General features: G+C 44.1%; 1 protein-coding gene across 2 annotated transcripts; it reads left to right on the forward strand.

The window, feature by feature from the left end:
- The first annotated feature begins 85 nt into the window (after nucleotides 1–85).
- NUDT9 (nudix hydrolase 9) lies at nucleotides 86–13718 on the forward strand. 2 transcript variants are annotated; one of them, XM_075149932.1, is made up of 8 exons: nucleotides 86–217; nucleotides 2327–2563; nucleotides 8395–8490; nucleotides 9274–9360; nucleotides 10652–10763; nucleotides 11188–11334; nucleotides 11580–11664; nucleotides 13087–13718. In XM_075149932.1, the coding sequence occupies exons 2-8, from the start codon at nucleotides 2370–2372 to the stop codon at nucleotides 13254–13256; spliced, it is 891 nt and encodes a 296-aa protein (XP_075006033.1). In that variant the 5' UTR covers nucleotides 86–217; nucleotides 2327–2369; the 3' UTR covers nucleotides 13257–13718. The 2 variants fall into 2 exon arrangements, with proteins under 2 accessions (XP_075006033.1, XP_075006031.1); XM_075149930.1 differs by having other exon boundaries at nucleotides 210–605.
- The last annotated feature ends 1351 nt before the right edge of the window (nucleotides 13719–15069 follow it).

Below are 15069 nucleotides of genomic sequence, written 5' to 3' on the forward strand. Positions count from 1 at the left end.
GGCTCCGTGGAACGCGGGGACCGCGGTCGCCGAGGCGGGGCCGCGATCGGGGCGCGAGCAGCGGCGGCCGCCAACGGCCCGACCGTCCCCGCGCCCGGCCACACCTCGCGGGGGGCAGCAACCAGTCAGAGAGTGGCGTTTGGGGAGGGGGCGTGTCCACGGGGGAAGCGGGTGGGCTGGAGGCGCTCGCGATTGGTGGCGCTCCGCCCAATGAGAGGTGAGTTTGTAAAGACGGCCGTTGGCAGCGGCGGCCGTTGGGCGGCAGGGGCAGCGCAGCACAGCGCGGCTCGGGGGGGCGGCCCGGCAGGTGGTGGGCGGTGCTCGGGGGGCCCCGGCGGATTCCTGCTCAGGGCTCGGGGAGGGGGCCGTAGCTCGGAGCGGGCTGCCTCGCCCAGCCGTCCAGCGCTTGCATCTGAGGCCTGGTCCTGCGCCCAGCTCTGTAGAGCCGAGGTGGGGTCGTAGGCGCCGTTGATGCTACTCCTCGCCGGCTCCGTACGTGCGGCGACGGTGCCTGATTTCGCTCGGGCAGTCGCCGTGTTTTCGTTCACTGTTGCGCTGTCCACCCAGTCTGCCCGGTGTGTTCTCCAGCGCCGTCCGTCCCTCAGGTACCGTGGCCTCTTGTTGGTGAAGCTGGGCGGTGCCCAGGCCAGGCTGGGGCTGGTGCTCCTAAGTATCGGAGCCTACCTGAGTCGGTGGCTCTTGCTGGTGTTTGGCCCTGTTGAGGTGGTGCCCTGTTCTCGAGGGAGCAGCCACCTCATCGCTGGGCCAAGATCTCGAGGCTGCCTTGCTATCCCCTGCCGGCTGAGGGGGAGCTTGGCACGGGATGTGCTGTGTAGCTGAGAGCGTTTCTTTTGGACATGGCAGAAACAAAAATCAGGCTGTCCTTTAAAAATAAACTGATGCAGTTATTGAGAAATACAAAAGTGATGTAACATTGACCTGCCGGTGGAGTTTGAGCATCCTATCAAGTCTGACCTTTTCACCATCTCTGTTAAAGATTTTATGAGCCTCAAGTGGTTTGTGAGTTGAATTGTTGAGAACATCACTTCAGCAGTGAATGTGACAGCACATGCATGCTGTAACTGTAATGAATTCTCAACTTCAGCGTGAAGCAGAACCTACTCTCCTAGCTGCACCTGAAGATTTCATAGCATGAGTGAGGAGTTTAGAACTGGAACTGCTGTTTTTGAAAAAGCCTGGCCTGTTCTGCTAGTTATAATCTAATATTCATATCTGGGTTCAAATAGCAGGGTTAATACTTAATGTATGAGTTGCTTTTTTCTTTTTTATCTGAAACTCCGGTCCATCATCACCTTGCTCAGATGTTAAATTAAAACGTGGATGCATTTTCGTAGAGATGTATTTCCTTATACGGTGGAAGTGATTCTTTATTGATTTAAAAAAAAAAAAGCTTTTCACTAAGAACTTACAAATATCCTGTTTTTAGAGTACTTTTGTACTTTATAGCCTCTTGCTGAGCTTTGAGCCTCTTATCTAGAGTAATTGTCTTTATTTTTGTAATAGTTTAAAAAAAAAAAAGAGTACAGGAAGGCCGCCTTGTGTGTTGAAGGAAATCTGTGTAGAGTTTTTAAGAGCTGGTGATCAGGCATTGTAACCCAATCTGCTATGAAGTATTTTATTGTTGACTAGTCTTTCAGCGCTGGAAAACTCATGGCAAAATAAAATCACTAGAGGTCTCAAGTATTTTCTTCTTTTAACTAGTTTCATAGTTCTAGCCTTCTTTGAAATTGAAAAACAAAGTATGTGTTATCCTACTCGGTATTGTACAAAATTATATTTTGGTGGTCACAGCAACTTGTAGAACTCTGTTGCTCAGGCATTTGGATTTTTCATTCTTGCTCTTACCTGGGCTACCACTGAATGTGAGGGCAGGACTCTTGTAAGGCTGGGTTGGTTTGTTGATGAAATGCCCACATAGAGATTTAATGCTCAAGCAGGCCTTCCTGCTGCATTTATGGTAAATATCTTTGAGGTGTTCCTTGTATATGACTAATAACTGGTCAGTGTTCCACACAGTCCGGAATGGCAGTTCCAGTTCTCAGCTTCTCACGCACACTATGAAATCTTCATGTGTATCTAGTAGAGTATTCTTCTGCTTCAAAAGTAAAGGTAAAATTTAGAATTTCTTGGTGCAGGCATACATATGCATGATGTCTGAAAGAAGCAATAATATATTACTGAGAGCTGTTTTGTGGAGAAAGTCTAGTCTGTCCCACTTGCTATAATGTACTATGCAGATCTGAGATTAAATAACAAGGTTAAAGCCTAATGAATGAGGTGCTTTTTTCTTTTTTTTTTCTTTCAGTAACTCATCTGCAAACTGTTGGTCCTGTCTTCATCCTGTTAACATGTTCAACAGTTATAATGTTAAGTTCTACCACAGCAAAGCTCTCACCTCCCCGTATCCAGGATCACATGTTGAGCGTAGCCAAGTTCCTGAAGATAAAGTGGGCTGGCTGATTGAGTGGAAAGATTATAATCCTGTGGAGTATACTGCGATGTCTGTTTTGGCTGGACCCAGTTGGGCAGATCCCCAAATCAAGTGAGTGGAAATTGTGGCTCTTTTCTCCTCTCCTGTGAACATGGAAGCAGGAAATAGTGATCAGCTGAGTTAATGAGATCATCAGCTTAAGTGACGTGATTCCACAGTGATATGTGAAAGTGAAGACCTAGAAAAATGGTAGTTAGAGAACTGAATGGTTTGGGTTAGCTGTTAAGGTCTTTGACACATGATTTTACTCAGCTGGTGATTGAGATAAGAGTAGTGTTAATTGGAATAATGGACAGCTGTTGATGCTGTGTAGTGCTGCTTCTCTGTGTTGTGAGCTAAGTAAAAATCTCCTAATTCTCCTTAAGAATTTGGGAGAACATTTTCATAATACGGAAATGTTTTTTTGTTTGTGGATTGAATGCAAGATGAGAAAAGAATTAAAGTAGAATTGTAGTTCTTGAGTTGAGCACTCTGACTCAGGAAATGTGACAGGTTGAATGCATGACTGTAATTCTTTTTTTGGTGAATGTGTGTATGCATTTTTATTGATTCTGTGAATATATTCTCCTCTCAAGGAATGGTGTATGCTTCTTAGCTAGAAAGTTAGATACATGCATCTACTGTAACTTGTGATAATGTGAAATAGTTATTCCTGTGTATGCACATCTGTTGTGGTTTAACCCTAGCCAGCAACTAAACACCACACAGCTGCTTGCTCACCCCCCACCTCCAGTGGGATGAGGGAGAGAATTGGGAGGGTAAAAGTGAGGAAAAACTCATGGGTTGAGATAAGAACAGTTTAATAATTGAAATAAAACAAAGTAGAACAGTAGTAATAATAACAACAGCAATAATAGAATATACAAAGCAGGTGATGCATGATACAATTGCTCGCCACCTGCTGACCGATGCCCAGCCAGTCCCTCCAAGCTGTGATCCCCCTTCCCAAACTACGCCTCCTAGTTTATATACTGAGCATGATGTCACATGGTATAGAATACCCTGTGACATAGCTGTCTTGGCTATGCTCCCTCCCAGCTTCTTGTGCACCCGGCAGAGCATGGGAAGCTGGAAAGTCCTTGACCAGGGTAAGCATTACTTAGCAACAACTAAAGCATCAATGTGCCATCAACACTGCTCTCATACCAAACCCAAAACATAGCACCCCCCCAGCTACTGGGAAGAAAGTTAACTCTGTCCCAGCCAGAACCAGGACAGTATGCACCCCTTATTCTATACCATCTATATCATGCCCAGGTCTCACATTTTCCAATACATTCCAATTAATCACCACCACTTTTCCTGCCCATATATATATAAATATATACACACAGATATCATTCCCTTAGTCTATGGGCCATCCCTCTAAAATGTCCATTGAGTTCATTTGGTCCATGACTTTAGGCTCCATCTGTCATAACAGTCTTTCAGGGCAGGAGAGGTAGTGTGTGGTGTTGGATTGTTGCATCCTGAAGCCAATTCTGGTTCCAATATCGCTGCGTTCGTCCAATTCTATCATCGTTGCACTTTGCTCGGTTTCATCAGTGTTCCTTCTTCATTAAGCTGGGTGATTCTTACTGCAATACCGTTGATATGACATATAGCAACCACAGAAATAATGACATACAGTATTACATAGCAATTAACATCATAGAATTCAGTTCATTGGCTGTTTTCACCCAAAATCAAATCCCTTTGAGCTACTCATCAGACTTCCCCACCCTTTCGCATTACCCACCAAGTGCACCCAGGTCCTTGAGCAAAAGCAATCCCACGAATGGATTTCCCCTTTCTCAAAAACGTATTCTGCTGCGCTGCCCCATACGATGATGTCATCAATGTATTGCAGGTGTTCGGGAGCCTCACCCTGTTCCAGTGCGGTGTGGATCAGTCCATGGCAAATGGTAGGGCCGTGCTTCCACCCCTGGGGCAGTCGGTTCCAGGGGTACTGGACGCCCCTCCAAGTGAAAGCAAACTGCGGCCTGCACTCTGCCGCCAAAGGGATTGAGAAGAACACATTAGCGATATCAGTTGTGGCGTACCACTTGGCTGCCTTTGACTCCAGTTCGTATTGGAGTTCTAGCATGTCCGGCACGGCAGCACTCAGTGGCAGCGTGACTTTGTTCAGGCCACGATAGTCTACTGTTAGTCTCCACTCTCCATTGGACTTTCGCACTGGCCATATGGGACTGTTAAAGGGTGAGCGAGTCTTGCTGATCACTCCTTGGATCTCCAGTTGACGAATCAGCTTATGGATGGGAAGCAGGGAGTCTCGGCTGGTGCGATATTGCTGCCGGTGCACTGTTGTGGTAGCAATTGGTACCTGCTGTTCTTTGACCTTCAGCAACCCCACAACAGAAGGGTCCTGTGAGAGACCAGGCAAGGTAGACAGCTGTTTAATTTCCTCCGTCTCCAGGGCAGCTATACCAAAAGCCCACCGGTACCCTTTTGGGTCCTTAAAATACCCTCTCCTGAGGTAGTCTATGCCAAGGATGCACAGAGCCTCTGGGCCAGACGCCATGGGGTGCTTCTGCCACTCATTCCCGGTTAGGCTCGCTTCGGCCTCCAATACAGTTAACCCTTGGGATCCCCCTGTCACTCCAGAAATACAAATGGGTTCTGCCCCTCTATAGCTTGATGGCATCCGGGTACACTGTGCACCAGTGTCCATGAGAGCCTTATACTCCTGTGGGTCTGATATGCCAGGCCATCGAATCCCCACAGTCCAGTAAACCCTCCACCTGGCTGGAGGCAGGGCCCCGCTTGTCCTGGTCATCATACTCGCTACCCGCTTGTAAGTACGAATCAGAAGTCCCTTTATTAAGGTTGGAAGTGGAATCAGCCCTTCTGCTCTCTCTGGGGAACTGCTCACTGGAGACTGGAGCAGCGGTTTTCCTGGAAGAACCCCCTTTTGTGGTTGTTTTTCCGTGCAACTCATGTGCCCGTGCCTGTAGGGCTGAGGTAGGTTTTCCATCCCACTGCCTCATGTCCTCTCCGTGGTCACGCAGGTAAAACCACAGGGTGCCCCGGGGTGTGTACCCACGGTATCTCATCTCTTGAGCAGAGGGACACTTACTCCTAATGGCTGAGACACTGGCCTGTGCAGGTGGAGAATAGGACATATCCTCTTTGAGTTGCTGGACCTCCTGAGACAGTTTCTCCACAGCAGAGACACAGGCCTGTAGGGAGGAAGAGGCACTTTCTTCGTATTGCTGCATTTGGCCAGCCAATTCATCCACCATTTTTTTCCTCTCTGTCTTTCCAGGTCATTATTGCCAATGAGTTTGCATGCGATGCTGGTGCGCTCCGCACAAATTTCTGCCACATGGGTCATGTGCATTTGACTTCATCTGGATCTTTGGGTAGCTGCGTGTTGTTCAGGTTGTCATAAAAAACCACCTCCAGCACAGCTAATTCCCTCAGGTACTGGCTACCTCTCTCCATGGTGGTCCACTTGCCTGGGTGGCATATAACATCTTCCTTGAAGGGATACCTTTCCTTCACACTGACAGGAGTCGCCTCCAGAGGCTGAGGGCTTGTGCCCCTTGTCCAATCGCTTTGTCAATGCCCCCTTCCCTAGAAAGAGATCCCAGCTGCTTGGCTTCCCTACCCTCGAATTCCAGGCTACTGGCCCCATTATCCCAGCATTGGAGCAGCCAGGTGACAATGTGCTCGCCTGGAGGATGGCTGAAATCTTTTCCCATATCTCTCAGCTCACTCAGGGATAGGGATTGGGTGGTTACCTTCTCATTTATAGGTTCTGCTTCTTCCTCCTCCTGTTTTCATGATGGCCCTGGTTCATTTTCATCCCTTACTAAACAAGCTGATTTTCTTGTGTATTTTCTTTTTTGTATAGGGGCGACTGATATGGGCATGGGTTGGTTCTCTGTCACAGGGGGCGGAGTAGCCGCTGTACCTGTCGTGGGGGGTGGGGTAGCCTGTTGTTTTGTCATCAGTTCCAGAGGGCTTTTCTTCCCCTTGAGGATTCTGAGTAGTGTTAAACAGGCCTCGGTAGGCGTGGGCCAGGCCCCAGCACATTACAGTGATTTGCGTCTCCCTAGAATGGCCAGGGTGACAGCATACTTTTTTCCAAATTTTCCACTAATTTTTCAGGATTCTGCACTTGTTTAAGGGTGAAGTTCCAAAACACTGGCAGTGCCCACTGTCCTAGACATTTGCCCGTGCCACTCATAACTATCCAGCCTTGGGGCAGATCTCTGGATGATATTCTTAAATTGCTTACTAACCTTGGATAAAACCAAAACAATATTCCCGAGGAATACCAATAGATATACCTTAACTACCGAAGGATGTTCAAGGTACGGACAAGTACCTCAGAGAGGAGGCATAATTGCTAATTATCTCCATGAGGGGGTACCTGAAGTAACGGCTTCAGTACAAAACCCAAATACCAAATAACCCCCAATGCCAGTGTTTTAATAACAAATCTCCCAGGTAAAACATCACTAATCACTGCAGAGCGCAGCAGCAGACTGCAAAAACCAATACCAATCTTTAATATGTACAGCAAAAACAAGAGCATGGCGCAGATCAGATAAACTAATACCAAGAACAGATGAATCAATATTGCGACGGACAACTGTTAACCGATGTAAGTTTCCTTAATATGCTCCAGTTAATCTGTTGTTATCTCAAACCCTTCGTGCCCCATGTTGGGCGCCAAAGCAGGTGATGCATGATACCGACTGATGCCTAAGTCCCCCGAAGCTGCGATCCCCCTTCCTGGACCACACCTCCTGGTTTATATACTGAGCATGACATCATATGGTATGGAATACCCCGTTGGCCAGCTGGGTTAGCTGTCCTGGCTATGCTCCTTCCCAGCTTCTCGTGCACCTGGCAGAGCATGGGAAGCCGAAGAGTCCTTGACCAGTGTAAGCACTACGTAACAACAACTAAAGCATCAATGTGCCATCAACACTCCTCTCATACCAAACCTAAAACACAGTGCCACACCAACTACTAGAAAGAGAATTAACTTTGTCCCAGCAGAAACCAGGGCAACATCTGTGTAGAAAGATCAGAAGATAATGGCACTTGAAGTTTCAGCCTTATCTTCTTTGTTTCCCATTGCTGTGTGAATATGTGGTTCTAGTTGCTCTTAATTTGGTTTAGTATTCTGCTGATTGCAAGGTACACTACTCTTCAGACTCTGTAGGGCTGCTGATGTTCTGCCAAGTCATAGTTGGGAAAGTGTCAGGTAATCTTTTAGTAGGTGTTGGTAATACTTGAAAATGCAGGGTCATTTTTTAGGTATTAGTGTAACTTCCCAAATGAATTATGTGTGGAAGAAGCTAGTAAGTAGTTTGAAACCTGTGATGGTTTGAGAGGAATTGCTTTTGGGAAAGGAAATACATGTCAGTAGACAGGTAGCCGCTTCTCTGCCAGTTTTCAGAGGTGCACATAGGAGATTGGCATTAAGCTGATTTTGAAAATCAGTGATTATTATTAACTCTGATAAATCATATCTAATAAAAATTTCTGCTCAGCTTTTTTAATTAGCAAAATCTTTTTTAGTTTTATCAATGGATAACGTCCTTCTATGTTCTCTAACCTTAACAAAAACACCTTTGAAACACTTTGTCTAAATGAAAATCTAGAGAGATGCAATGTTAAATGCTTTAGAGGGGCGCACTTATGTCTGCGGAACTAAATACAGAGAGACTTTCATCAGTAAGGGTTGAGACTTTATAGCCTCCTATAGAAAAGGGAGGGCCTGCAACTTAAGTTCTGGTAAAAACTTTTGTTCATTAGTCAAATGTATTTTGCTGATCTGGTGGCTGGCCTTCAAGCTTTTGTGGGGCAGAGGGGTGTTTTGCTTTTTATAACTTATCTCTATTAAATTATTCTTTTCCACACAGTGATAAAGGTTTTTCTCCCAAATTCAATGAGAGAGATGGAGAAGTGGAGAGGAGGAGTCTGAACGGCTTGTATGTGGTTGAAAACGGGAGGCCTCGGTGAGTGTTTTTTTTGTTTGGATATTCATTTCAGTGATATAGTTTCAGAACTCTTACAGGTCTACCAGTTTTGATACATGGTGCCTGCTAGATCAAGATCAAGATAGTCTCCCGAAGAGACAGGAAAAATGATATCTCAGGACCAGAGAGTTCTTTCTGGAAGAAGGTTCTCGCAGAGAGGCACTAAAAGGTTAGCCAGTACTACCACAACAGAGGGTTGTGGTGACACTGGAGTCAGAGGAGGTCTAACACTATTAATAGTAGGGTCTGTATAATTAATTGTTTCCACAGTTTGACCAGGTGTTAGGTTCTGAAGCTTTTGTACCACTTGTGTGCTATGGCAGAATGGAAAAGTATTTCCTTCCACTGGCAAATCCTGGCATAGCACAGATGGGTAATCTCACCTATAAATAAGTTCTTTTCTTTCTGCCATTTATACATAATTGAATGCTCTGTGCATCTATAGTCTTGGAAACTAGATTCCATTTTCAGACAAAGTTGTGTGCACAATGAGATCGGGAGGACACAAGATCTGGGAAATGACAAAGCCATTTTGTATATTTCCTTTCCCTGTATTATCAAACACAAAAAGAGGTTGATTAAGGAGAAAACCATGCTTTGTCTCTCTTGCTCTTTAAAGCATATGGTGGCACCGAATGTATGTTGCTATCCTTTCCTTTGTTGTTATTTAAGCTTCTTTAAAGCTGCTTTTTTAGAATACTTGGAGCATATTTTGAATGCGGGGAAGTAAATATGTTTAATGTACTGTGCCACTTATTTCAGAAATCCGGTGGGAAGGACTGGCCTCACAGGCAGAGGATTGTTAGGGCGCTGGGGACCAAACCATGCTGCTGATCCTGTTGTAACTAGGTAAGGGACAGGTGACTGAAAGGTGCTCTGCAGTAGAGGAACAAAACCATGCATTTTGTTTTTTCTGTGCATCTCTGGACAGGCTATTAGTTTTCACGGGCCTTTTGTGTGTGTTCCTCTATGTGTAAGCCCATTCAGATATGGGTATCTGAATGGAGAGATATATAGACAAGTGGAACACGAATTTCATAACTTTTTAGTCTTTGTCTCTGGAAAAGAGTAAGGACTCACTGCTAATGACAAGCAATTGCTTCTGAAATGCTGAGGAAGCAGATTTAAGAAAAACAACCCAGGAAGCGTAGTTCAATAGAAATACATTATACAAATAATCTTCAGTAACGAATGTAAAAACGGAAAGGATTATGTGATATGCCAAAAGGCCTTAGGTGAGGCATGTTAAATTGCAGGAATAGTTTTTTCTGTCATAATGACTCAACTGCAAACAAAAAAGCAGTGTGCCTGCTTTTGCTCTGTAAGAAATACTAACTTGGCCTAGTATATTAGAGGACGGGGGTTAGACTCCTCTTTTTTTTTGTCAGTGTATACTCTGTTGTAATGGTGCTTTTGCCAGCAGGATCTGTGTGTACCTGCTAACTATTTTACACAAAGAAAGCATTCAGAAAAGATTGTGTAGTTAACAAAGGTGCAAGCTAGGAAGTGCCATGCTGAAGATAGAACCATTGTGAAAATCATCCTAATGTATTTTACTTCTTCCCCTTTTCAGAAGGCTGCCAATGCTACTGAGTTGTTTCCTTGAAAGTAAAAGAAATGCTATTTTTATTTTGTCTTTGTTTAGATAGCTTTTTGCTTTAACTATTGGTAGTTCTTCTTAATTCTTTACTGAAGGCAACGGTGGGTGTTTGTGGCCTTGTGCTGGTGCTGGGTGAGCGGTTTGGAGGTGTTGCAGCCTGCATGTATGTTCTGTTCTAGCAGAAGGCATACTTATCCTCTTGTTATGGATAGGCACAAGTGCAGCTCAGTGAGCGTTGCAGCTGATAGAATGTAGCTCTGAAAGGAGCTACTGCTATCAGCATGGCTACAGAAATGTTGCTCTTGGGTGGCTTCTGCCCTTTTGGCTGAGGAAAACACAGTTGATAGAGGTGTGCGAAAAATTCAATGTTTTGCCCTTGGTTGCGATCTTGCCGGATGGCATCCATCGGTACCCCCCTGTGACTCCTTCTCCGCTTTATTTGCCCCTGTACATGTGATGGCACGGGTGCCTTGCTGTTCCTCTTCCAGGCCATTGTGTCAAGAAGCAGCAAAGCATGCTCTTGTTTGTCGTTTGCTGCAGGTGGAAGAGGGACGGAAGTGGCAATAAAATTGCTCATCCAGTTACTGGCAAAAACATCTTGCAGTTCGTAGCTATCAAAAGGAGAGACTGTGGGGAGTGGGCCATTCCAGGGGTAAGAACACAGCTCCGGAGACAGTAGACATTTCCCTGCTGGTAAGGCCACGAGGCGGTAACTGGCATGTGCGTTACAAAAGTGTGCTTTTTGATGAACGACCTTGTGTTGCAGAGGTGAGGAGAAATGCTCCTTAAACTGGCTTTGCCCAAGCATCAGCTGGTATGCCTTCTGCTGTTTGTCCATTGCAAGGTGGTATTTGTATTTAATTCTGACCATGTCTTTTGCTTAATGCAGGCACAATTTAGTTGGTTGCAGGTTTTGAAGGATGTGTGTGCTCGCTCTTTACAACTAAGTGTAAAGCTCCTCCCATGTCCAGAGTATGATGCAAGTGGACGTAATATACTAAGAGCCAATCAAAGGGGAGTAAAAACAAGTGGAATCTGAGGGATAGTCACCTTTTTTTTCTTTTCCCCTCTCTAAGGGGATGGTTGACCCAGGGGAGAAGATTAGTGCTACCCTGAAGCGAGAATTTGAGGAGGAGGCCTTGAACTCCTTGCAGAAGTCACCTGAGGAGAAAGCGGAATTGGAGAAGCAACTCCACAAGCTGTTCAGCCAGGAACACTTTGTGGTGAGCTCTGTGTCTCTTGTGATAGCCCCTTGAGCTCTGCATGTAACTCGCAGCTGTATGGAACTTGAAAAAGTGTAGCTGAAATGAAAATAAGCCGTGATGCTTGGGTTGTCATGGTGTAGGAAATGGAAGGGACTATTGAAAACTCTGTAAGGGCAAATGTATCAGAGGAAAAGAAAAAATCTTATCGATGCCACCTTGTTTATTGTGACACTGAGCTTGTTTCGGTTTGTTCGGGGCCTTAGGTGTACAGAGGATATGTGGATGACCCTCGTAACACTGATAATGCCTGGATGGAGACGGAGGCTGTGAACTATCATGATGAAACTGGTGGGTATCTCCATGTATGCTCTTAGTTGCCTTTTAGTCTATATGTTGGTTTGAAACTGGGCTGAGATTGGCAATGAAATTGGGGGAGCATGCAAGTCAGGTTTAAAATATTGGACTAAAACCAATGGGAGTGAGGGTCTTTTGTCTCCTAAGATGTTCGTGACAGGTAGTTGTTGTTCCCCTTTCGTTTCTGTCACTCTTCAAATAAGGAACATACGGACTTTCCCTGAAAATTATTTATTCATTTGTTAGCTAATTCTAAGCTATGGACCATGTGCCTTCATATGGAGATTGAACATTGGACAAGGCTTCCTTCTTGTCACTGTATTTATCTTGAGTTGGTTTAATTTCCCTTTTTAATGAGTCTGGCGTGGAAGGATAGTCTGTTTCTTTTGTTATTTTTCCTTTAGTAGCTAGTGTGTGCTTCAGGAGCATTGCCTCTGGCCGCTGGCAGATTTTCACTGCATTTATTGCTTTGGTGTTGTAATTGCTCTGAGACTTTTTATCTCGGTTACTCTGCCAGAGTAATTGTTGGACCTTATTTTACTTCTATAAATCAGTAGGAATGGGCATACATTGCTAGTTCTTAGATTGATCTGTTATCTTGGATTCTCATCTCTCACCTTTTAAGATAAATCAGTCTAGTTAGGTGTCTCTGACTTGTTCAAGTCTCAGACTTCATATAGTGACATTTCCACTGTGTTTTGGGTGGTAGATACCGGTGGTGAAGTTTCGCATGTCACTGGTCCTTGATTTATCAGCCCCCCAGAAACAGTGAAGATACTGTTCCTTTGGTATTTGTTTCTAACACACGTTTTGTAATACTTTAAAAGCATTTCTTTGGTTGTTGTCTGTGAAGTCCTGGGATTCTTTTTGGGAACAGAATAAGAAACTTTGGAGAGCAATTCAGAAGCCTTTCTGCATCCCTCCTTAAGTATTATTTTTGATTTTGGGGCCTTTAGTAAAATTTTAATTATTCTGGTTTTCCACAAGCATATATAAGTTTCAGAATTCAGTTTGTCCTGTAGAGTAGTATCTGAGAAAGGAAGCAGCCAAATGTTAGCCAAACAAACAAACAAGAAAAAAATCAAGGCAGAGGGATTGGCTAAACTTGCGGTAGTGAGTACATATTGTACTCAATAATGATTTCTAGTAACTTGTCATGCTACTGATGGTACCCTAGGAGTGGTGACAAGGAGTTAACACCACTTTTACCACTCAGATTTGCCTTAAAGTAGTGCAAGTATGAAAAAGGTTTCTGGTACAGAATCAGTGAGCAACTTAATTGGTTTCTCTCTGAGAAGCAGTTGAAGGTTCCTGCCTGTGAAGGAGCCATGCAGAAGGATGGAACTGATCAGATGTGAGAAGAAAAAGCAGGAAAGAAGATGCAATAGCTTGTCCTAACTCTTGTTTTGTGAACAGGTGAGGCAATGGATAATTTGCCTCTGGAAGCGGGTGATGATGCTGGAATAGTGAAGTGGATTGACATCAGTGAGAAGCTCAAGCTGTATGCAAGTCATAGCTACTTCATTAAGCTTGTGACTGAGAAACGGGGAGCCCACTGGAGTGAGGATCCTGGTCCTGAGTGCTGAGAGTGATGTAAATGAGGAACCGACGGACACCAAGGGGAGAATACGTTTTCCAGCTTTGAAACAGATAACATTGTCCTTTTCAGTGGAAATTCAGTGAAAATTCTGTGAAATTCAACTGGCAAAAACACTTGGCAGTGATAAATAGAGGCTTTTTCAGAGACTTCAGATTGCTTCTTTTGATTTCTCAGCTAGTGTGAAATGAGGTGAATGTGGAGCTGTTACCTGGTTTTGCTTTGTCTTCATTATTTGCAGCAGTTTCATGATATTTGCAGATTTGCATGACAACACTGGGATTCTGACTGCAGAGGCTGTTCACTTTAACTCTGTATTTTTGCACTGATTTCTTGTCAGGATTATGAATCTTTAAGGGATGCGAGACTTGTAGGATGATAACCTGAATAATGATTTAAATTAAGTGCTACATAATAAAGTGAAGTTTTTTTTCTGAGTTGTTTCACTTAACATGTCTTTTCAGTGATTTTCTATTTTGAAAGATTCGTTTTAATTGCATTTAATTGCTTTCTAGTTTACAGTATGGATGGTATTCACATCTGAATGTCTGACAGTGCCTCCATCTAAAAAGGTAACTGTTGGAGGATGTAACTTGATCACTGATTTTGGGAGCTGGATTTTGAGGTTCCTCTCTTCCCACTGCTTATGGCAGTACAGCTGTTGGGGAGACTGTGCCATAAACAGGATCATTGGAAAGAGCAGCCTTAAAGCATAATCTTGTTAATTGTGGTGGTTTTTTTACAGTTTAGATAATGTGAGTAACTTGCAGTCAGGAGGCTGATGTGGGCCTTCTGTGGCATTTACGCTGATAACAAGAGCTGCGCAACAGTTGCTGACATTTCTCCCTGTGTTTTTAATCAAGGGGTGATTGCTGTTAATTGTGTAATAGTGTCAAGAGTTGGTAACAGTAACAGCTAGAAGTTGTGATTGAGACCTAAGGAGGGGATCTTAATGAATTTTGAGCCATGTGTTGAAGTAGGGTGGTTGATAAATGTCATGGTCTGGAATTACCTTGTGTAACAGTACTGTGACATGCTCATGCATTGTTGAGACTGTTGGCCACATCCTGCTTAACCAATGAATGATTTTAGGGCTTGCTTCTTTTAAACACCACCCCTTCCTCCCAATTAGCTAATGAAATCTGAAGGAATCATGTGCATTTATATGGGGAACCCTGGGAGTGTTGTAGAGTTATTAGTATGTTCCTTTCAAAGAAAAAAGTAATGCTGAGAGTTACTATTTTTTCTTTCAATCCTTGCTTACCTCTTCCTGCACATTTAATTTCTTCTGTGGTCTTACTAAAACAGCATAAATGCTTTCTGTAGCAGTAGAAGCTTCCATGGACTTGGTTTACACAAAAATCTTTCTTCAAATCGTAGGTTGCTTAGGAAACGATTTTGATTAATCTGTCTTCAGTATAGTATAGAGACTGGGTAATATCTGGTAGGGTCAGATCAAGACCTTAGAGAACCTGTGAAACTCAGAATGGACAAAAAGCATAGCCAGCTTCAGGAGTTCCCTTTCCTTTCTACTCCTGGTCTTTGGAAACAGGATCACTGAAATGACTTGGGTATATTTTTTCTTAAGAAAAGATGAAGACAACTAAGAAATTTGATGCTCAGCATTTATTTAAGCTTAACAAGTAATCAGACAAGGTTTGAGAGAGCTGAGCGCTATAACCCGTACCAGCTTCAGAGGTGGGTGAAATAGGACTTGGTTGTTACTTATCCTCAGTTTCCAGTGCACCGGTGAGACAAAAGGTGGGAAGGAGCTGTAGGAAGTTGAAGATTATCTAGAAGCA

The sequence above is a fragment of the Calonectris borealis genome, chromosome 4 (genome assembly GCF_964195595.1).
Source record: "Calonectris borealis chromosome 4, bCalBor7.hap1.2, whole genome shotgun sequence".
NCBI classification, from domain to species: domain Eukaryota; kingdom Metazoa; phylum Chordata; class Aves; order Procellariiformes; family Procellariidae; genus Calonectris; species Calonectris borealis.

Excerpts from the sequence above, each read along its gene's own strand:
- NUDT9 (XM_075149930.1), top strand. The coding sequence starts at position 472 with ATGCTACTCCTCGCCGGCTCCGTACGTGCGGCGACGGTGCCTGATTTC. Across the intron at positions 8,491-9,273 it reads GTTGAAAACGGGAGGCCTCG|AAATCCGGTGGGAAGGACTG; the intron begins GTGAGTGTTTTT and ends CACTTATTTCAG. Across the intron at positions 11,335-11,579 it reads TCAGCCAGGAACACTTTGTG|GTGTACAGAGGATATGTGGA; the intron begins GTGAGCTCTGTG and ends TCGGGGCCTTAG.